Below are 23,861 nucleotides of genomic sequence, written 5' to 3' on the forward strand. Positions count from 1 at the left end.
GAGAAAAAAAAAAGTTGTCCAGGAAGGACAATTAAAACTAGCCAAAAGTTTACCTATTTTTTTCTTTATATAAATAAAATTCCTAAAATGCTATTAAGTACAATTAACCTACTATGATAAATAAACTCCAAAGGACCTAAGGAATAGAAATTTGCTAAGAAAGATAGCAAATTTATATTATGTTACCCACTACAGATATATTTTTAATTTTGATATGTTACTGAAAAAATATTAAAAAGACTAGTATAGTAGAGCACCTCTGTGCAGTTCAGTGGAGAGAATTCTCTTTGGATGGTAAGACCTCAGTTGGAATCCCACCTATGCCAGGAACATTTAGATTTTTAAATTGAAAAGAAATTAAGCATTATAAGCAAACTAGAATTATGAAGAAGGAACTGACCAGAGAACATATGCACTGACATCAACTAAGTTATTACTAAAATTAGAATTACACAAAAAAATTAACTGACAGATATAGCAGATGATCTGGCTTTAAGATATGGAAAGATGGTATATTACAGTGGATTAATTAACAATAACATCTGGTAATTCATGTGGTAGCACTCAATGCAATTCGTCCCAAATGACTATAAAAGGATGCCTAACATAATTGGTCACTGACATACCATGGAAGTGCAGTACACAGGAGTTCAAGACAAGAACTGTTTGTTGTGTCCTCCCTCTTGCTATAGCACTCTGGATTTAGCTCTAAGATTTTCTCAAATGAAGATGCAATGAGCTTAACTATTCAAAAATGGACTGCTATATGTTTAAAAACTAGAATTTTCTGGTGAGCTAATTATTTTGAAAGAGCACCACTTCTGGGTTATAGAAATTATAAAAAAATTCATTAGGAAACAATGTAATCTTTCCTGAACGGTCTTCAAAATAACAGCAACACAATTTGAATGCCAATGAGATGATTCATTAATATAGTCTAATTTTTATTTTAATCTGCTGAGGCAGATTTTTCCAGATCATGAAACTCATACAGTGTAGGCTACTTAATATATTAATTAATGAATCATAATACAGGACTGAATATGTACATTTTTTTTAATGGAAAGTTTTAATGAATTAGAAACACAAATTCTACATATATTTCAAATGCACTACAAGGTCAACAACATAATAAGGCTCTATAAAAGCTTTAGGATTAAGAATAGGATCTAATTTAACATTTTGTTAGGAATTAAACATTAACAAAGATCAGGCAGAGATGTACATAGGTTTCTGTACAAATTATCACATGTACATGACTATGGCTAACAGTCCGCTGTTAGCTCACGAGGAAGTTCTCATAAATTATCAACAATTCTGCTTTGCAACAGACAAGATATAGCTTATTAGAAAGAAAATTCTGCTTATCAGAATCAAGAATAATTACAACTGTCAGTATATATATACATCAAATGGAATGATTTTCTACTCCTTCATGTTGGGCAACTGTGATAGGATGTATGACAGCCATTTTACTTGAGGTTTCATGTGGAGGCACATCTTCAATTTCAAGACTGGATGTTAATAATGTTGCAGCTGTGGAGCCATCTGGATGTTGAATAGTTAAATAGTACTGTTCATGCTCAGGCAAATCCTGAGTTGAGGGGGCTGGAAGCTGAATTGTAATTGTTTGTGTACCATCACCTGTAGAACTAGTGGTGACTCCTGGTGGCAGATTATTACCTTCACTAAGGGCACTGAGACAGTTATAAATTAACTGTGCAGTCGAAGCATTTCCAGGTAAAATGCCTTCCAACTGTTGGAGAGTATTCTCAGGTAAATGAAACTGAGCAAGAGCTTGTACAGTAACATGTTCTGATCCCATCGCATCCTGAGTTATGTACTGTGAAGTATTACTGTTATTTCCAGCAATATTTGATACAGGAATGGCACCACGTTTGTGATCAGACATATGATTTATAAAGTTTTCCTTGCTCACTGAACGAAAAGTGCAAAGAGTACATGCATATAGCCCATCCATTCCAGGATGTTTGTTTTTAAGATGAGTCTTATAAGAGATTGCCTAGAAAATAATTAAAAAAATTATTATTTTTTAAAATAACATTTACACAGAAAAAGTATAAGGCATGAAAGACATTTTTAGTTTACAAAGAGCTGATTAGTGCTTACAGGCAAGCAATTTAAGAATGTGAATAATTCTAAACAAATAAAATGCACACAAAAAAATCTGACATACTAGCAACATCTAAGGGTCACTAAACAATATTTTTCTTGATATTCATATGATTAAGTCATTTTTTTTAAATGATATATCCCAATAAGGAAACAGGATTTCCATAGTGATTAATGGTGCTGTGTCACTGTTTGGAAAACAATTCCTTTTCTGTGAGAATCATTCCAAAAAGTCTTCTTTTTCTTCTCTCTTCCATCATCTGTGTGGATGATGATGCCAAATGAACTCTTTCCATTCTGTCTGTCCCTGGAGAGTCCGAACAATTCTGTCTAGTGTGGTGTTGCTTGTTGTGAGTTGGTTTTCAGGTCCTTTTTTATTTTGTCTATCAGTCTAATTCTGGGCCACCCTTTGGATTTTTACTTTCCATCATTGTATTCAGAGCTTTAGTTGGTAATCTTTCTGGTCCCATGGCCAAACCATTGCAGCCTTATTTCTTGAATTATGTCTATTATTTTATTTTTTGTTTTAGTCGTTTCCTTATGTCTTCGTTTCTTAGTCTATCCAGCAAAGATATTCCAAGTAATCTTCTTAGCCAACCCATTTCAGTAGTCAATATTTTTTTCTCTTCAGCCCTTTTGAGATTCCAGCATTCACTTCCATAGAGGAGTATTGGAAGGACTACTGTCTCATGGATTATTACTTTTTTTTACTCCAAAAAGTCAATAAATAATAAAAAGAACAATAAAAACAACATTCATTTTTTTTGGAAAGTGTAATTTAATACATGGGACCAAACCTAGTATTCTCTAAAGTTTGTTATAATTTCCAGCTTTGTAGCTCAGCATGTAACCTGCCCTAATTGGAACATCCAGATACTCAGCTACTTTCTAGATCAGTATAGCATGAAGACTTTCACCCACTGATGTAAAAGTCACATCCTTAGCTGAGAATTCTGATGCTATAATTAAATCCAACACCGATCACATGTTGCTTGAGAAAGTTGTCCTACAATGGCTCAATAAATTCGCCTTCATTCTCAGCTTTTTTTTTTTTTTTCTGGTACCCAATAAGCGTTTGGATAATTGGATTTGGATAACAGCAATATATATATGATTTAAAAGATGACAAGTGTTGAATGTAACAGGATATAACAGTTTACTGGAAGAAGTAAAAAATAGAGCAAGACAAGAAAGATTATGAGTCTATTGCTAAAGTATAATAGAGCAAATCAAGAAGGATCATAGTTACAAATAAGTCAATGTATGGGAAGAATAGCATGCAATTTTTTTGGATGGAGTGAATTTGATGGATGAAAGGACTTTATGATTGATAGATTGCACATGAGTGAATATGGAATTAAATATCTAGAATAAGTTTAGGGGGTCAAAGCTGTATAACTGAGAGGAGACCTCCACATAGCCTTTAATAACCTTATCGGCCATTATGGATTAAATATGCATCCTCATATGCTTAGTATCCATCATATATTTCAATGTAATATCAATGGTATTAAAATTTTAATATGCACTTCACATCCATGATAACCTTGATGAATCCAGTTGTATGGTTAAAGGAAAGTGGAGAACCAACTAGGGCTTCTAACCTAATGTCCAATCCTCACCTTCTCGTGGTACGCCCTGTTAGGTACACTTTACACGAATATCTACATGGATACTGAACGAGGAAGGGCTAGCAATTTGGGATTTAGCCAACCAAATTGTATTCTTATTAGCTTAAACCATAAGATAAAATGATGGTACAACATGGTACAAAATTTCATGCTGGCATTGCCAGGTTAAACAAGGCCACCATTGTTTTTTTATTATTACGTAAGGCTTCCAGGGAGTCGAAACACTCATCGAGGAAGAGCACCTTCTCTACAACTCTCCGTTTCCACCAATCACAACTATCTTCATCATCTACACCAATGCCATCTACTGCTGACCACCACTAGTATTTTCACAGACTCACAAACACCCATGCCAATGGCGGTATTTGAACCCGCAGCTTTTTGACTGGAGAGCGTATATGCTAATCACTTGGCCAACCAGCGAAAGGTCATCCACTGGAACAAATCCGAAAACACACCCCAACTCAACACCAGAGTTCAAGAACGGTACTATCAACATAAGAAACCTGAAGGGCAAAGAAATTGAGCTAGTTGAGAAATTGGATAAGTACCAGATCGACATAATAGGGGTGATTGAAACAAAAAAAGACAAAAACTGGTTAGATCTTACTCAGCAATAAATACAAAATGTTATATTCAGGTAATGACAATCAAAGAAAAGAAGTTGAAGCCATGATATTCGACACTAAATACAAAGCTAATCTTTTTGAATGGCAGGCAATTTCAAGTAGAGTGATGTGAGCAAATATTAGAACGGGGAACTAGACAATGAGACTTATTTGTGCCTATGGTCCCACAGAAGGTTCTACTAAGGTAGAAGTGGAGGAATTTTTTGAGGCTTTAGAAAAAGCAACTGACACAATGAAAAAGGAAAAGTTGGTCCTTGTTGGGGATCTAAATAGCAGAATAGGAAATGATTGTCAGACATACAAAAATATTTTGGGAAAATTTGGAGAAAAGATCAAAGCTAATAATCATGGCAAATATCTGTTGGATTTCTACTCGGGACATGGACTGGTTATTACTAACACAATGTTTCAACATAAAAATGTGCACAAATTCACATGGAGAGATGAGGCAAGGTATAAGAAAAGTCTCACTGACTGCTATTGTTGATAGTGACGTTTTCTCTCTGGTGGTGGACACTATAGTGTACAGAGGATTTGAAATTGGAATTGATCACTATTTAGTCTTGAGCAGGATAAAATTGAATTTCATATTGAAAAGAATAACATGTAAGAAAGTTTTAAAACAAATAAAAGTTGAGCAGCTCTCAGATGTGAACTGCAAACTAAAATACACAAACATTATTGAAGAAAAAATGAAAGAGTTTGAAAACAGGAACCAAATCTTAAAGAAAACACTGATTAATTCAGCCAGAGAGGCATGTGGTGAGGTTGTCTGGCAAAGATAGAAAAATCAGAACTCCATGGTGGACACAGGAAGTTAAAGAGGCAGTGAAGGAAAAGAAGAAAGCATATCTCAAAAGTTCCTGGCAAATAAGTCAGCTTGCACCCTTAGGAATACAGAAGCAATGTAAGAAAGCTAAACACCATGTAAAACTAGCTAAACAAAAGTCATGGGAAGACTTGGGCAAGAACATTGAAAATAAATATCACGAAGATGGCAAGATTTTCTAGAGGTTGTTGAACAAGCTCAGAAATGGAGGAAAGAGTGATGTAAAAGGAATTAGAGATGATAAAGGTGACATGAAAACTGGAGAAAAAGATATCCTTGAAGTATGGAGTAATGTTACACCTGATATCTTGAGAATATAGTATTCTCAGTTATCATGGTGTAACATGAAAAATAATTAACATAAATAAAAAAAAACCTGCATAAAAAGGATAATTTAGTTAATGTAATGTTCTTGCATCCAGTATAAATTGAGTAAAATGTAAAGGTCTATTGTTTAGTTAAGATAACGAAAGAAAGGAATGTATTAAGATGTATTATGACTAAACAAGGAAATTGTATTAAATAAGTAGCTAACTAAGAATTAATATAGTAATGCGATTAAGAACGAAAGAGTTAAGTGCATAAGTATAAAAGGATGAGTCATGAAATATGCTATGTAAGAGGCTACGCATTAAGCTTTAAGTAGAATTCTGAGAAAAGGTTTGAAAGGGGGTTAAGATAGAGGCTAACAGGAGAAATAACGGAATATCGCTTAGGGCCTATGCCCGGATGGGAACTTCGTTACGAGTTGCCGATCAAAATGACATATGGAGGCCAAATTGCCACCCAATTGGTAGACAGACGGAAAACAAGTAGGACGTGGGAAAAAGAAGTAAGAAAGGGCGCCGTTAGGGAAGCAGCTATAAAAGGGTTGGTAACCCCCCCTTGGAGGCTCTTTCTTTTTGACTTTGGATTTTCGAGGAGTAGGCTCTTTTGGGTCTTGGGGGAGACGTTTAGGTGGTCAAGGAGGCTTGAGGCCTTTTTGCCTTTTTTGCGAGAAGAGAAGAAACGTTTGGATAGTCGCAGTGGTTTTAGTTTGGTTTTTCTAGTGGATTTCACGGTGTTCCTGAGTGGAGAGATATGGCATATACCCTCATGCCACAACAAGGAATCGAAGTTGAACGGGAAAGCTATTCCCGCATTCCTATGTAGAAAGCGAAATATACCAGAGAGTCATAGGAAGCTGTAAAAATATCGATGTCCTCGTTTCGAATAGTACAGCCGACAGCGCAGATGTTCATATAACCCTGAATTGCAAGAAGTTATGCAAGCAAGTTCGTTCAGTAGAAGGTGAAGGCCTGTAAGTGAAGCTAAAGAAAGGTATTGTGAATTTTGTCTTATGTTAACTAGAAGTTGTATGCGATAGATACCATTGTCATATTACGGAACTGTTAAAGTGATTAGGGAGAAATTATTAAAGGAGTTTAGAGTTTGATAGAGAGTGTTAAAAGTAAGCTAGCTAGAGTTGATAATTTGTGAATAATTAATTATCCTAAGAATCTTGAGTGTCTACTTTATTGTAAAAGGAAAGTTAATGACATAGTTGTGTGTTAATGAATATTGAGTTTGATTAGTGTAAATTGAGTAACCAAGTAGCCTGAGGAATTTGATTGTCATAAATATGTGCTAGAGTAGTTAATGTATTTGTTAGTGTACTTGGAGCTGAATAATCTATTAATGTGTGATTATCTAAAACTTATGTTAAGTGAATTCATGTTTTGTATAAAAAATTTTTGTGGCGGCATGATCATAGTAACCTTTGTCGAATCATAGCCCAACTACTTGTATTAAGCTAATTTTAGTGTGTAAGTAATTTAGTTGTGTATTATGATATGTACCATGTTTAGAGAAATAATAAACCATTTGTTTAATGATAAAAGAAGTTGTCTGATATTGCTAATCCAATGCACCGCTTAGAAACATTCGAACCTAACCACGCGGGAAATTAATGTTAAGAAACGGGAAGTTTAAGGAATTAATGTTGAGTAATAAGAAATAGTGTCACGACTGCAATAGTTGCACTTTCAGTTATTTGAGTTCCTTTCTCTGTTTATGTATAAGATATCTTAAACTAAATATCCCAAAGGGCGCAGTTAAAATACAAATACTAGGGATACTACGGAGAACAATAGCTCAGATATTAGTAGAAGTTTTGGTGGTGTTTTTGAAAATAGAAGTTAGAAGAATATAGACGAAGGCTATATTCTTCTAACTTTGTTTGTTTGTAAGACAAACAAACAAAGATCATAATATAGGGACATAACAGTAATTACTTTGAAAAATTGCTAAATGAAACAATTAGTGACAGCGCAATGGTAAAAAACACTGATCAGGAAGCAATAAGGAATACATATCCATACTTTGGATATGAAGTAGAAAAAGCCATCAAAAGCCCAAAATGTGGAAAGACAGCTGGAGTAGATATTCGATCAGAAATGTTCAGGTATGGAGGTTTAAAAGTCTTACAGTGGCTGCACTGCATAGTTCAGAAGGCCTGGACAGAATGACGAATTCCAGATGATTGGAGAAGAGATCTCATACTACCCATATATAAAAAAGGAAATAAAACAATGTGAGAATTACAGAGGTATTTCCCTACTGAGTGTCCTGGTAAGATATACGCAAGTATACTTGAGAAACGGTTGTTGAAGGATTGTGGAAGGGAAACTTTGAAGAACAAACTGGATTCAGGCTAAATAGAGGTTGTCAGGATCAGATTTTCACTTCATGATAAATAGTTGAGAAATCATGGCAACATAACAAAGATCTGTATTCAAGTTTTATAGACCCACAAAAGGCATATGACAAGGTGTCAAGAAAAAAGCTATTCAAAACGCTACAGTTGTATAGAGCCAATGGGGCATTATATCAAGTCTTTATTTGAGTTGTAAGTCAGCAGTTAAAATTGAAGGAGGTACAGGAAGATGGTTTAATGTTAAATCTAGTGTCAGACAAGGATGTACATTATCTCCTCTGTTATCATCTATATGGATCATATTACGAAGGAAAGTGGTATTAAACCTGATATCAAAATTGGTGACGTTCATGTCAGCTCTTTGCTTTACGCAGATGATGTTATACTTCTAAATAAATCCGCTGCAAGTCTGCAAGATTCCCTGATTAAATTGAATAACTGTTGTAATAGATATGGCATGAAGGTCAGCAATAACAAGACAAAAGACAATGAAAATACCAACTGTATTGTGAATGGAGAATCTATAGAACAAGTAAAATATTTCAACTACTTGGGCATGATTTTCAGTAAGATGATAAATTAAATATCGAAATAGACAACAGGATCAACAAAGCTGGTATGGTAGGAAGTCAACTAAATAAATTTATATGGAATAAGAGAGAAATTAGCCAGAACACTAAATTAGCTGTATACAAGACAGTGTTCAAACCAGTTTTAATTTATGGATCTGAGAGCTGGATTAGAAGTAAAATACTTAACTAAAGACTAGAGATTGCAGATATGAGAGTCTGACAAAGATTAGGTGTTAGCAGAGCTAATCTCAGATGGCCGTGCGGTTAGCCTAGTGGCTTTGCACTTCGCAACCTTATGCCTGGGGAAGGAGTGTCCTGGGTTCGATTCACGTCGCTGACATGAGGAGCTTAAGGATCTTCCTATAGTTTGATAAATGAATGACACTCCAATGTGCACAGTATAAGATTATGTACTTTGGAAAAAACTAGGCTGTGCATTATACAAATTGGAAAATTTGTATAATGCACTCCCTGGCACATTTATTGCTTGCAGGATAGTGGACATCCATGTTTGACTGGTGGATGGGGATCTCGGACACTGAATAAAAAAATCCCTTGAACATGATTCCTTCATCCTCAAATTTTTCAGGGCCTTTACAATGCTTCAACAAAGTACAGATTGGTAGATGCATGATCTGGAAGGATGGATCTATCTCCATGGAAACAAAGTTGAGGATTTTGGATGCAGTTGTTTTTCCAACAGCGACTTATGGATGCGAGACTGGAACCTAAAGAAGTCAGATAAGAAATGGATATCTGCTTTTGATGTGGTGTTACAGAAGGCTGTTGAGGATATCATATACTGAAAGGCATACAAATGAGTAGGTGTTAGAAAAGATCAGCAGAACTTTAAGGCTTCTTAAGGATATTGACAGAAGAAAGTTAAAATATTTTAGACACATAGAAAGGATGAAAGGGGGACTTCTCAGAACAGTAATAGAAGGTAAAGTTCCTGGAAAAAGAGGCAGGGGTAGACCATCAATGAGATGGATGGATGGCATGTGTGGAGTGACCGATCTTCGGAGAGTTGAGGTCACCAGAAAAGCAAACAACAGGACTACATGGCGAGGCCTAGTGTGGCACATCACCGAGCATCGGAGTGACCATACGGCATTTGTAGATGCCCAGTGAAGTGAAGAAGAAGATACACACAACATAAATGTACCAATGTTTGCAACAGATTAAAAGCTAATAGGAAAAATATTAGTCTTTATTCAAAAGAATTAAATGGTTTCAAAAAAAAAAAAAAAACTTTTCAGTGATATTCATTTCAAAACATCATGTCAGCAACACGCAGAAAAACTATCAAGTGCAACTTCAATTTGGAGGCAGTACCGATTATGGTAATACTCCATAAATCACTCAACTATTCTAGAGGTTGTGATATCAGATTGGGATCTCCTTGATGTTCCAGATGACAAGATATGTTCAGCTTAAAAATCAAGTGGTGACAGGTATGAGGTCCATCATACCTGTCACTTGATGACAGGTATGATGGACCTCATACTTGTCACCACTTGATTTTTAAGCTGAACATATCTTGTTCAGTGGTGACAGGTATGAGGTCCATCCTGGTATATAGGGATGGTCACATGGTTCCTGGTTGTAACCAGGTGACATCATTCTTACCTGTGATACATCCAGCCATTAGCATCACTAAAAGCAAGGTATCTCAACTGTCCTGTTAAATTCACCATTACAAATCCCAAGGTCATTAATTTTTTGCAGTACTGTTACCCTTGTCCACAAGTCACAGCACAGCAAACACATTGGCAAGGGTGTTGAATCCCAATGGTGATCAAGAAGGCAGGAAAGTAAAAAAGATTTAGCAGAAAAAGTGCAAGTAATACAGAAAGAAAAGTATAGAAGAGGAAGAATGAAAAGTGCTTTAGTGGGATGTTTTCTCCACCATGAACAAGTGCCTCACACAGAAGGGAAAAAGAAGAGGTTTTAACTATAACAATTTTACAGTATACAAAGATACTAAGAAAGGCTAATAAATGCACATTTATAGCCAGAACAGTATTTTCTACTGAAGAATGATAAATTTGGGTGTGAAAACTATAACTGAGGCTAGTATAGAAAAGAAATGATGGGACATTAATAGCAGAAAATGAAGGATATTGGTAGGAATCATGCATAAAGCACATAAAATGACAACATGAAGCATAAAATTATAAAGATCCATAAGGTTTAAAATTTCACAATGTTACATTAGCTTAAATCAATGTCAACTGCCCAAAATCTTCATAATGAACTAAATAGGTATGGCCTGTACTATTAAAAATAAATCATTAGCAGTCAATCAATTTTATAACTGGTCACTTCCAATTATAAAGAGAGTGGGTAAAAGTGATTGGTACACTGGTGTGAACAAGTGTCTTTCTAACTGAAAGGAAACCTAATGATGGACAGCTGGCATAAGTTGATGTTCTCTTAAAACAGTAAAATAAAGAAATAAGGTATAATATCCAGTATTTCTTTAATTCAAAGTTTAATTAAACATTATGAGGTTTGTATGGGTAACAGCTCTTTCTGTGCCTGAAAAGTTAATTCTTTATTGATAAAAAAAAAAAAAAAGATGGCCTTTAAAGGACAAGATCCAGCAAGAACTAAAATAATAATAAATAACAAGATTTTAGAACAGGTGAATTCATTTAACTACCTAAGATGTATTACATATGAAAATGAAAAGATATAAAACTAAAAATCACGAAATATTTAAAAATAACAGGTGTAATTAATTCTATATTTAAACCAAACCTAGTTTTCAAAAAAGAAACCAGAATAAAAGTGAAATAATCTGGACAATAAAACAAAGATTAATAACAGCTGAAATGAAGTTTATGAGAAAAACTGCAAAGTATACTCTATTCAACCACAAAAGAAATTATGAAAGAATTAAACCACTAATCAGTAATAGAAAAAATTAAAAAATATAAACATAAATGGATGGAACACATTGAAAGAATGAAAACAGAAAGAGTACCAAAACAAGCCTTAAATTACAAACCATTAGGAAAAAAGGAAAACAGGCCACTCTAGGCCTAAATCCTTGACAAGCATGATGCAAAAATAAAAAAAAATAAATAAATTCATGAAAAAAAGATTTTTCATTATTGGGATAACGAAAACATCACAGCCCAGTGATTTTTTCATTATTCCAAAGGGGAAAAAATCACTGGTAATGGAATTACATAAAAGGCATATGACAAGGAGCCAAGAAGAAAGCTCTTCAAAATGCTACAGTTATATAGTTTCCATTTAAGCTGTAAGTCAGCAGTTTAGATTTGAAGGATGTACAGGAAGATGGTTTGAGGTAAAATCTAGTGTGTGACAAGGGTGCATATTATCCTCACTGTTATTCATTATCCATATGGATCATATTATGAAGGAAAATGGTAATAAATTTGATATCAAAACTGGTGATGTTAATCTTAGCTCTTTACTTTATGACTGTTATAATAAATTTGGTATGAAAATCAGCAATAAAGACTAAGACAATGAAAATAAGCAGAAATACTGAAAACACACTGTATCCTGAATGGTGAATGTATAGAACAAGTAAAACATTTTAGTTATGGTAAATTAAATATAGACATAGACAACAGAAGTACTAAAGCTGATATGGTAGGAAGCCAGCTGAATTAGAGATAATCTTAGGTGGTATGGTCTCTTAATCAGAATGGGAGAGGAAAGATTAGCAAAATAAGCAAAGAACACTTCCTCTGGGTTCTTCCATTTGGCAGGGAAAAGATCCAGAAGAAGACCAAGATGTATATGGATTGGTACAGTACAAAGCACCTTAAAAGACAGAAATATAAGATCTGATAATATTGGAATCTTGACAGATAAGATCAATTTTGGAGGAAAATCGTTGATCAGAAGTTAGTAATGGTGTAACTTTTCTTGTAGTACTATCAATTATCCTGTACATCCCCCTGAGGGTACATATCAGGAATTCAATGATAAAGATGCATAATTCTAATATATGTATATATTAGAATTATGCATCTGAGAAAAGAACTGAAAAAGGTTCTGTATATTTTCTGCTAGCAAGGAAACCTAAAGTAACACGCATGGTGAGAAGCTGTAATTAATCAGTTAACCGCTTGCTACAGCAACTTATTTACTTCAGTTAAAATATTTTAAATGATCATAATGGTGTACAATCAAGCACAAGGCATGTCACATTTTTTTTGAGAATATAAAATGTGAACTAAATACCAAATTGGTAAAAATAAAAGAATTTCAATTTAATACTTAAAAAAGTGACAAATTAAAACAGGAAATATATAGAACTGCAGGTTAAAGTCTAAAATTCCAGTGTAAGTATCGTAAATCTATTAAAAGTAATTTCAAAATCAACTAAAATGAAAATATCCTGGTGAACAACGGATACATACTTTCTATAAATCAATTTGAATGGCATGCAGGTCTGGCTAGGTTTAGAATGGGTGGTCATACTTCCTGCCAGGAACTTTTTAAAAAAAAAAAAAAAATTACTAGCATTTAAATAAAGAACACTATTTCATTCCTGGAAATAACATTACTCAGCAATTATACCAAAAGTGACATACAATTGCTGACAGCAGCAATTGTGTGTAAAGTGTTTAATGGCAATCAAGCATAATTTCTAATAATTAAGAAAAGAGGATGAAAAACATGCAGTTAATTACATGAAAAAAAAAAAAAAAAAAACTGCTCGCTTCACTTTAACTGACCAACAATTGAACAATACAATAAGCAAGCCAAAAGAGCAATGAAAATAAGAATATAATAACATAAGTTAAAATAAAATGTGAAAACCAGAATAAATCATGGCTTTTAAAATTTCAGTTCAAAATAAATGGACTTACACCCACACCAGGAGAACTAATTGATTCCTTATTTTTGTGGGTTAACCAAAGTTTGAAATAAACACCATGTTAATTTGACAAATGACATCATGAAGTTAATATAGCTCTGTTGCAACTGTTGACCATTTTCAGTTATTTTCATAAACTTCATTGGTTATCTTTCCCAGTGAAGTATTTTTATAGATAACACCGGCCAACAAAAAAAAATTTTTTTCCCTGCTGATTAGTATCTGATACTTGTTTTTTACTAATTTGGGTGCGCCGATTTCAAATATCAAACCCATTTTTCTCTATCATGTCAGGTTTTTCCTCTATGACATTTTCTTTTTGCTAATTTGTAAGTTTTTGATAGTTTTAAGGAGGCAGTACTATTTAGAAGATAAAAAAAAATCGATTTTTCATATTATTTTCTGAAAGTATGTACTTTTAAAAATCTGCTCCTAACTTTTTATCAAAAAATTCCCGAAGATACAGCCTATTATTCAAACCGGCGTGTAGATCAGAATCTGAGCACTCACCGCTCTCGCTTGTTAGTAAACGAACAAATGCGTAAGAACCTGCAACGGCACGTACTGGCGCTTTGAATGCGAGAGAGGCCGATAACCAACCTAATACATTTAGGTGATGAAAAGTAGGCGATGACAACTGCCTAAAACAAATGAATGCTATATGTGTCATAGCAGACAAAGAACGATTGAAATCAGTCAATCGTTAATCGATCATGAAAGTATGATGAACGCTTACAACGTTTCAATAAAGTCTCTGGGTTTTTTTTGTCTTGTTAATTGCATGTTAGTCAGCAGTGAAGAAAATACATCATGTCTACTACTCAAAATTGTGTCAATAGTGTAGATTCCTTCTGCTACATTTGTGGCAGCTTTACTGTTCCCAGTCAAAGGACAAATATCACCGATTTCGTTAAGAAAGTGTACTGTGCATACTTTGAAGTAAAAATTGCAGATCAGGACAAGTCATGGGCTCCAAATAAAGTGTGTAAGTCATGTGTAGAAAATTTACGACAGTGGAGCAAGGGAAAACGCCAAAAATTAGCTTTTGGCATTCCAATGATTTGGTGTGAACCGAAAAATCATGTAGATGATTGCTATTTTTGTTTAGTTCAGACTTCTTGTTATAATAAGAAGAATAAGAAAAAAATTGTGTATCCAAATCTCGACTCAGCAATTCAGCCAGTTGCTCATTCCAATGAAATAGCCGTGCCAATTTATAAAGGACTTCCTTTACTTGAGAACGAGAATGATCGGGATATGCCAGATGTTCTTGAGGAGCAAGACCCGGATGTTGATTTAGACAATGAAAATTTAATTTCTAGTTCTGGACCGCAATGTTTTACTCAAGCGGAATTGAATGACTTAGTAAGAGATTTGGCACTGTTAAAGGAATCATCGGAATTGTTAGCTTCAGATTAAATGAAAAAAACTTACTGGAGCAAGATACGAAGATAACTTTTTATCGTAGCAGAGAAAGTAATCTTGTACAATATTTTAAACATGAGTGTGGGTTTGTTTACTGTAACAATGCATCAGGTTTACTTACTGAAATGAGTGTTGTACAATATCATCCAAATGAGTGGCGTTTATTTATTGACAGTTCAAGCAGAAGTCTCAAGTGTGCCTTACTACACAATGGGAATGTATATGGCTCAATTCCTATTGGCTATTCACTCCACTTAAAGGAAACATATGAGGACATTAAAAAGGTTCTGAAGTTATTAAAATATACAGACCATAACTGGATCATCTGTATGGATCTTAAAATGGTGAACTTTTTACTTGGCTTTCAAAGAGGACATACAAAGTTTCCATGTTTTCTATGCTTCTGGGATAGTCGAGCTAGAAACCAACACTGGAGTCAGAAACATTGGCCTCTTAAAATATCCTTAAATATTGGAAAATAGAATGTTATAAATCAACCTTTAATCGACAGAGAAAAAATCATTTTTCCACCTCTACACATCAAATTAGGTCTTATGAAGCAGTATGTTAAAGCTTTAGATTTACAAGGTGACTGTTTCCAATACATATGTGAAAAATTTCCACGACTTAGTTATGAAAAAATTAAAGCCGGTGTATTTGATGGAGGGGGTGCTTAAGGGTCAAAGCTGCATAACTGAGAGGAGACCTCCACATAGCCTTTAAAGGAATGCGGAGAACCGACCAGGGCTTCTGACCTAATGTCCAATCCTCACCTTCTCGTGGTGCACCCTGTTGGGTATCTACTTTGATACTGAACAAACGAGGATGGGCTGGCAATTTGGGACTTAGCCGACCAAATTGTATTCTTATTGGTTAAACCAAAATAAAAAATGATGGTACATGACAAAATTTCATGCCGGCTGGGGCGTCGCCCGGTTAAACAAGGCCCCCATTGTTTTCGCCAGGGAACCAGGGCGAACAGCGAAAAGTCAGCTACTGGAACAAATCTGAAAACAAACCCCAACTCAACATCACCAGAGTTAAAGATCGGTACTATCAACATAAGAAGCCTGAATGGCAAAGAAATGGAGCTAGCTGAGGAATTAGATAAGTACCAGATCGACATAATAGGGGTGACTGAAACAAAAAAGACAAAAACTGGTGAGATCTTTCTGAGCAATAAATACAAAATGTTATATTCAGGCAATGACAATCAAGGAAAAGAAGGAGTAGCCATAGTATTCAACACAAAATACGAGGCTAATCTTCTTGAATGGCAGTCAGTCTCAAGTAGAGTAATGTGGGCAAATATGAGAATGGGGAACTGGACAATGAGACTTATTTGTGCCTATGGTCCCACAGAAGGTTCTACTAAGGTAGAAGTGGAGGAATTTTTTGAGGCTTTAGAAAAAGCAACTGACACAATGAAAAAGGAAAAGTTGGTCCTTGTTGGGGATCTAAATAGTAGAGTAGGAAATGATTGTGAGACATACAAAAATATTTTGGGAAAATTTGGAGAAAAGAGCAAAGCTAATAATAATGGCAAATATCTGTTGGATTTCTGCTCAGGACATGGACTGGTTATTACTAACACCATGTTCCAACATAAAAATGTGCACAAATTCACATGGAGAGAAGAGGCTAAGAATAAGAAAAGTCTCATTGCATATGTTATTGTTGATAGTGATGTTTTCTCCTTGGTGCAGGACACCAGAGTGTACAGAGGATTTGAAATTGGAAGTGATCACTATTTAGTCTTGAGCAGGATAAAATTGAATTTCATATTGAAAAGAATAACATGTAAGAAAGTTTTAAAGCGAATAAAAGTTGAGCAGCTCTCAGATGTGAACTGTAGACTAAAATACAGAAATATTATTGAAAAGAAAATGAAAGAGTTTGAGAACAGGAATCAAACCTTGTAGATTCAGTGGCAAACTCTGAAGGAAACATTGATTGATTCTGCCAGAGAGGCATGTGGTGAGGTTGTGTGCAAGGATAAAAAAAATCAGAACTCCCTGGTGGACACAGGAAGTTAAAGAGGCAGTGAAGGAAAAGAAGAAAGCATATCAAAAGTTCCTGTCAAATAAGTCAGCTTGTGCTCTTAGAGAATATAGAGACAAATGCAAGAATGCTAAACACTTTGTAAAACTAGCTAAACAAAAGTCATGGGAGGACTTTGGCAAGAATATAGAAAATAAATATCAAGAAGGTGGCAAAATATTCTGGAGGTTGTTGAAGAAGCTTAGGAATGGAGGAAAGAGTGCTGTAAAAGGAATTAGAGATGATAAAGGTGAAATGAAAACAGGAGAAAAAGATATCCTTGAAGTATGGAGTAATTACTTTGAAAAACTGCTAAATGAAACAAGCAGTGATGACAGCACAGTGATAAAAAACACTGACCAGGCTTACAGTCAGGAATACATATCCATACTTGAAGTAGAAAAAGCCATCAAATGCTTGAAATGTGGAAAGGCAGCAGGAGTAAATGATATTCGACCAGAAATGCTGAAGTATTGTGGTATAAGAGTCTTACAGTGGCTGCACTGCATAGTTCAGAAAGCCTGGACAGAGGGACGAATTCCCGATGATTGGAGTAGAGCTCTCATAGTACCCATATATAAAAAGGGAAATAAAACTGAATGTGAGAATTAGAGGTATTTCCCTACTGAGTGTTCCTGGCAAGATCTATGCAAGTATACTTGAGAAACGGTTGAGAAGAATTGTGGAAGAAAAGCTTGGTGAAGAACAAGCTGGATTCAGGCCAAATAGAGGCTGTCAGGATCAGATCTTCACTTTACGACAAATAGTCGAGAAAGCGTGGGAATATAACAAAGATCTGTATTTAAGTTTTGTTGATTTGGAAAAGGCATATGACAAGGTGCCAAGAGAGAAGCTATTCAATACGCTGCAGTTATATGGTGTCAATGGGGCATTATATCAAGCAATACTTAGTCTTTATTTGAGTTGTGAGTCAGCAGTTAGAATTGAAGGAAGTACAGGAAGATGGTTTAATGTTAAATCTGGTGTGAGACAGGGATGTACATTATCCCCTCTGTTATTCATTATCTATATGGATCACATTATGAAGGAATGTGGTATTAAACCTGATATCAAAATTGGAGATGTTAATGTCAGCTCTTTGCTTTATGTGGATGATGTTATACTTCTAAATAAATCCGCTACAAGTCTGCAAGATTCTCTGACTAAATTGAATAGCTGTTGTAATAGATATGGTATGAAGGTCAGCAATAAAAAGACAAAGACAATGAAAATAGGCAGAATCATTGAAACTGTCAACTGTGTTGTGAATGGAGAACCTGTGGAACAAGTAAAACATTTCAGCTACTTAGGCACAATTTTTACTGAAGATGGTAAACTAAATATAGAAATAGACAACAGAATCAGCAAAGCTGGTATCGTGGGAAGTCAATTGAATAAATTCATATGGAATAAGAAAGAAATTAGTCGGAACACTAAATTAGCTGTATACAAGACTGTGTTCAAACCAATTTTAACTTATGGATCTGAGAGCTCGGTCAGAAGTAAAGCACTTGACCAAAGACTAGAGACCGCAGATATGAGAGTCCTGAGAAAGATTAGAGGCGTGAACAGATGGCATCAATGGCAATATCATATTAAAAATGAGGATATTAGGAAAGAACTTGACATTGTCAGCATCCAGGAATGCGTTAGCAGAGCTAATCTCAGATGGTATGGTCACTTAAATAGAATGGGAGAGGAAAGATTAGCAAAACAAGTGTTCTCTGCCAGGTTAGCAGGAAAACGACCCAGAGGAAGACTAAGATATAGGTGGATTGATACGGTACAAAGTGCCTTAGACGATAGAAATATAAGATCTGATAATGTTGGAGTCTTGACAAGTAACAGACTGATTTGGAGGAAAATTGTAGATAGGAAGTTAGTAATAATGTAGTTTTTTCATGTAGTACTGTTATATCCTGTACACTCCTTGAGGGTACATGGCAGGAATTTGATGATGATGATGATGTATTTGATGGACCGCAAATTAGAACTTTAATGAGAGACCAAAATTTCATCAACTCTATGAATGGAATTGAGAAAGAGGCCTGGAATTCATTTACGATGGTTGTGAATAATTTTCTTGGAAACAAAAAAGCGTGCAATTACAAAGATCTAGTGGAAACAATGCCTTGAAAATTTCCAGTGCCTAGGTTGTAACATGCGCATAAAGCTTCATTTCCTATACAGTCATCTTGATAGATTTCCCGAGAATTTAGGTGCTGTAAGCGATGAACAAGGCGAAAGATTTCATGAAGACTTAAAAACTATGGAAGATTGGTACCAAGGAAGATAGATGGGATTCTCACATGATGGCCAACTACTGTTGGAGTATTCAAAGGGATTGCCAAAACAGAACACACAGCAGAAATTGCTACAAACAAAAATTTATTCCCTGAAACTCATGTGTAAGTAAAATTGTTATTTTTTTTTTTTATAAATATTCTTGTAATTTTTAATGAATATTGTTAAGTAGTTATGTATCTAATTATCGGCCTCTCTCGCATTCAAAGCACTGGTACGTGCCGTTGTGGGTTCTTACGCATTTATTCATTTACTAACAAGCGAGAACAGTGAGCGCTCCGATTCTGATCTGTGCACTGCTTTGAATAATAGGCTATATCTTCGAGAATTTTTCGAATTTCTTGATAAAAAGTTAGAAACAGATTTTTAAAAGTACATACTTTCAGAAAATAATATTAAAAAAATCGATTTTTTGATCCTCTAAATAGTACTGCCTCCTTAAAACTATCAAAAACTTACAAATTAGCAAAAAGAAAATGCCATAGAGGAAAAACCTGACGTGATAGAGAAAAATGGGTTTGATATTTGAAATCAGCGCACCCAAATTAGTAAAAAACAAGTCTCATATAAAAGTCAGCAAAAATTGTGTTGGACTGTGTAATTTATATAAATTTACCCTTAATTATGGACAACAAATGAAAGGAAATGCAAACAACACTTTTTAGTTTTGTGCAAAGATAAAAGGCGAAAAGAAGGGACTAGAAAGTATTAAAAATATTGGAGAAAATAGCTCCATTGTGTCATCAACTAAAAGCAATCAATACCTGCTTTCCAAGACAAATGACTTAAGAATTCAAGTGGCAGTGTGCTATGAAGGTGAAGATGCATTCTTGTAGATACATATAATGTATAAAACATCCTGGGTTACTCACAGACACTCTACGTTACTGCAAGATTTTCGAGACCCTTTTAATTGGGAGACCTTTATTGGCACAAACGATGAGACCTAATGTGCAATTTTCCCCGAACATGCGAGACCTTACCAAAAATTACCTGGGATAATGCATCTCTAGCTACTTTACAAAGAAAGATGGATTCTAAAATTTTAAACACCTGAAGTGCCTTTCAATATAGCCTTTTTTATAAAAGCTAAATTCAATAAACGGTTAACTTCAAAAACATCAGAGGCTCATCTCATCACTAATCATTCCTAAAAATGAAGTATTAAGAAACACAAACTCAGGAAGTACCTAAACTATCTTAAGCAACATAAAAAATAAGCAACAGATATAATTCAAGATTAGTATACAAGATAAGCAAACCAAGATATGATTATTCAATATCAAAAACTGCAATTACAGTTTTCAGAAGTACAGCTACTTTGCCAACATCAGAAACGCTCTTCAGTCCACTACATAATCTTTTATATTTCTTCAAAAAATTCAAAATTCACTGTGCATTAGTCGTATTAATAATGTAGTCCACGAAACTAGTATAATTTTGTGTGTTTTCTGACAGTCTCCCCATATTTGGGGATAAAAATAGAAGTTTTCAGGAAAGCAACTCATATCGCATCCATGAGAATAGCCAGATGTGATTCATGTCCAGTTAATGTCTTGTGCTCAGAAATTCTAAAAATATTAGAATTTCTGAGCACATATACTCCCAATGTATATACTCAATGAACGAAAGTTGCTGGTTTTGTTCACTGAGTATATTCACAGGTTTCTTGCCAGTACTGGCAAGAAAGCTGTCTTTATTATTACAGCATTTGATGACTGCTGTCTAAGTTTTCCAAAATTATTTAGCATAAAACATTATCTCACAGAAGTACAAGAATGATATTCATATTTTAGTTCATTAAATCATTGTCTTCTATATGACCTGTGTATATTGATTTCAGAGTTTATCACAAAGAAGTTTGTGATATACAGTATATACCTATGCAAACTGGTTGCTGATATACCATTTAGCACTAATCCATCAATCTGTCACGTTTGACACTTATCATGATGTTGACTTCTTCAAAGGCGGGAACCCAAATCAAGTTTCTGAGAAACTGGCAAATGCTAATCAAATTAAATTATGAAACTACTTTTGACCAACAATTAACACACAACTGATGAATAGCAAATCAGTTTTTTTCTTCTTTTTTTTGGCTGGGTATAATTTTAGAAAGTATGTTAACTTGAAAGTTATACTCTTTCTCTTATACTTATTCAAGCATAAACAAAGCTTCACAACTAGTTGCTTGTGTAGTAATGTGAATAACTACCCAAACCAATTTCAACCTTTGCTAAGGCTACATCAGTGGGACCTACATCTGAAGATGCTGGGAGCTATCTTAATGGCAAAAGTTACAAAAGTCACATATATGAGAGTAATCTGATGTAGTCAACTGCTCTCTCTCTATATATATACACACACACATATATAAAGCAGCAAAGTCATGAAGATATATCATGTGCAAACTGTTGTCTCTATGCTTAAGTAAATATAATATAATAAAAAACAAGAATGTACATATGTTGTCAAGTATAACACAAAAATTTCAGTAAAGCATTTAAAAGTATGTTAGAAATTTAAGATTATGCAGTTACATACTTGAATGCAGGCATATGGACAATGAGGACACTTATAAGGCTTTGTTCCTGTATGACGCATACGATGACGACGAAGTGAATTGTGGTCCCCAGTACGATATTCACAAAGTTCACACAAGAAAGGTTTTTCACCAGTATGTTGCCTCATATGTAACTGAAGCATTGCTTTTCGTGCACTGGTATGACCACAGTAGGTACATACATATGGCTTTAATTTATTATGTACAGCTTGCTGATGCTTACGGAGGCATTTAGAATCAGAAAATGTCCTATGACAGATTTCACACTCTTGTTCACTATACCACCTTTTCTCTGGCATGTTCTTTCGATCCAAATGTATGACACTATGATTCCGTAACTGACTCAGCTGTTTAAATCCTTTCCCACAAGTATTGCAAACAAAACCTCTTTCTTCACTGTGAATTCGCTAAAAAAATAATAAAATAAATAAACACACAGAAAGATGATTTTCCAATGATATTCAAAATACACTATTTAATCTCAGCATGCTACTGTATCTTTATATAAATTACTGCTCCCGAACACAGACTCATGTCAGGTGGCAAGTTTGGGTTATGTGTATTGGTTTTGTCACTGTGGTGATTATTCCATATATACTTCACTAGTTGTTTGAATTTCCTCCCCATGTATAATTAACACAAGACTGTAGCTGAGTATATGTTCTTCTGGGTGATCCTATTTTCCCCTCACACACAAACACTAAATGTACACCTAACCCTTTGATTTACTGCAAAAATACTGTATAAATCAAGACTAACATTTGTATAGAAAATATGGGAAGAGGTTCTGTAACAACTCAAATATGTACTTTTTTTAAAAAAAATAAATGTAACATTTTTATATATAGATGCACAACAAGAATGAAAGGAAATAAAATGAACTACAAAACGAAAACACTTAAACAATTCATAAATAATGACACAGTACGGTATATCTATATGGCAACTGTTTGAACAACTGCCTCCTTATATTAATAATAATATAGTCTGATCACAAGATCAAAGACATGAATAAGATCATTTAAATCCAATTTAAATTAGAAATATTTAAATGAGATTTTTTTTTATTAGAAATATTTCTAATAAAATATTAGAATTAATATTTCTAATCTTTTATTAGAAGTATTAATTCTAATAAAATAGAATTAATATTTTACATCTTAATTTTATCTTATCCTTCTCATCCATCTAGGATGGGTTGAGTCTCTTCCTAATGGGGTTACTGGCATATTAATGCAGCCAGTTCGCAACTCCTCTGCTGCATCCCCTAAGAGCGATATTCATGACCATCTCCATGTGTGTTCACGAGGCCCACTTTGCCTGCTTGCGGAATGAAAAACCCTGCTGTCCACACCCCAGACCAGCTAACTTGGCTATGGCTGAGGAAGATCCTTAAGCACCTCACATCGTCAACGGAATCAAACTTAGGACACTCCTTCCCCCAGGCATATGGTTGTGAAGAGCCTAGCCACTAGGCTAACTGCGCGGACACATTAATTAGTATATCTAATAATTGCCTGCACGTGTCTGGCATGACTTAATAGCTGTATGCTATCAATGGATAACTAGCCAATAACAATGGATATGAAGAGAATCTGCTCAACTTTTTAATTTTTTTCACTTTTTTTTTTTTTTTTTCTTAAACCATTTTAAACCAAATTCATACTGTGTAAAATAAATATTGGTAGCATTTTTTGACCATGCAAAACTGAAATCATGAAATTTGAGTATCTGGTAAATCAAGGTTTCGTTGTATTAGGTAGTAGTTACATTTACATATACATTCTTCATAACCTTCATAAAAGGTTATGAAGAATGAATGGATGTGGCATAAGTTTATGCCACATCCATGGACTGTCTCCTGGTGAAAAGCCAATAACAAATACACACTAATCAGAGAATTATCTCACTCCATAATACAGTTGGCAAAAGTCTTGCTACATAATAAAAACATCTTCCACATGATATTTTTCTGGTTCTCAGAACTGGATTAAATACAATTCTGAGAAAAGAAACATGGGAAGTTCAAATTTCATAACCTCATACAGAAGTCTGCAATAGTCAGAAAACTGCTGTTATAACAAATACTTATGCAGAATGGTAAAAATTGACAGCAGAATCTAGTCATGCAATAATTAAATTTATTTTGCCTTTTCCATTTGAATGGCAGCAA

General features: G+C 34.5%; 1 protein-coding gene across 2 annotated transcripts in view; it reads right to left on the minus strand.

The window, feature by feature from the left end:
• Positions 1-1,038: 1,038 nt before the first annotated feature.
• LOC150103268 (uncharacterized) overlaps positions 1,039-23,861 on the minus strand; it is a 134,454-nt gene continuing 111,631 nt past the window's right edge. For both annotated transcript variants that reach the window (XM_090397512.1, XM_090397511.1), the window contains exons 9-10: positions 21,670-22,095; positions 1,039-2,023 (exon numbers count right to left, since the gene is read on the minus strand). In XM_090397512.1, coding sequence (XP_090253638.1) covers positions 1,409-2,023; positions 21,670-22,095 — 1,041 coding nt within the window. In that variant the 3' untranslated portion in view covers positions 1,039-1,408. The remainder of the gene's footprint in view (positions 2,024-21,669; positions 22,096-23,861) is intronic.

This window comes from Typopeltis vanoorti, chromosome 9, assembly GCF_054136105.1.
Source record: "Typopeltis vanoorti isolate ZY-2024b chromosome 9, IOZ_Tvanoo_1.0, whole genome shotgun sequence".
Classification (NCBI taxonomy): Eukaryota; Metazoa; Arthropoda; class Arachnida; order Uropygi; family Thelyphonidae; genus Typopeltis; species Typopeltis vanoorti.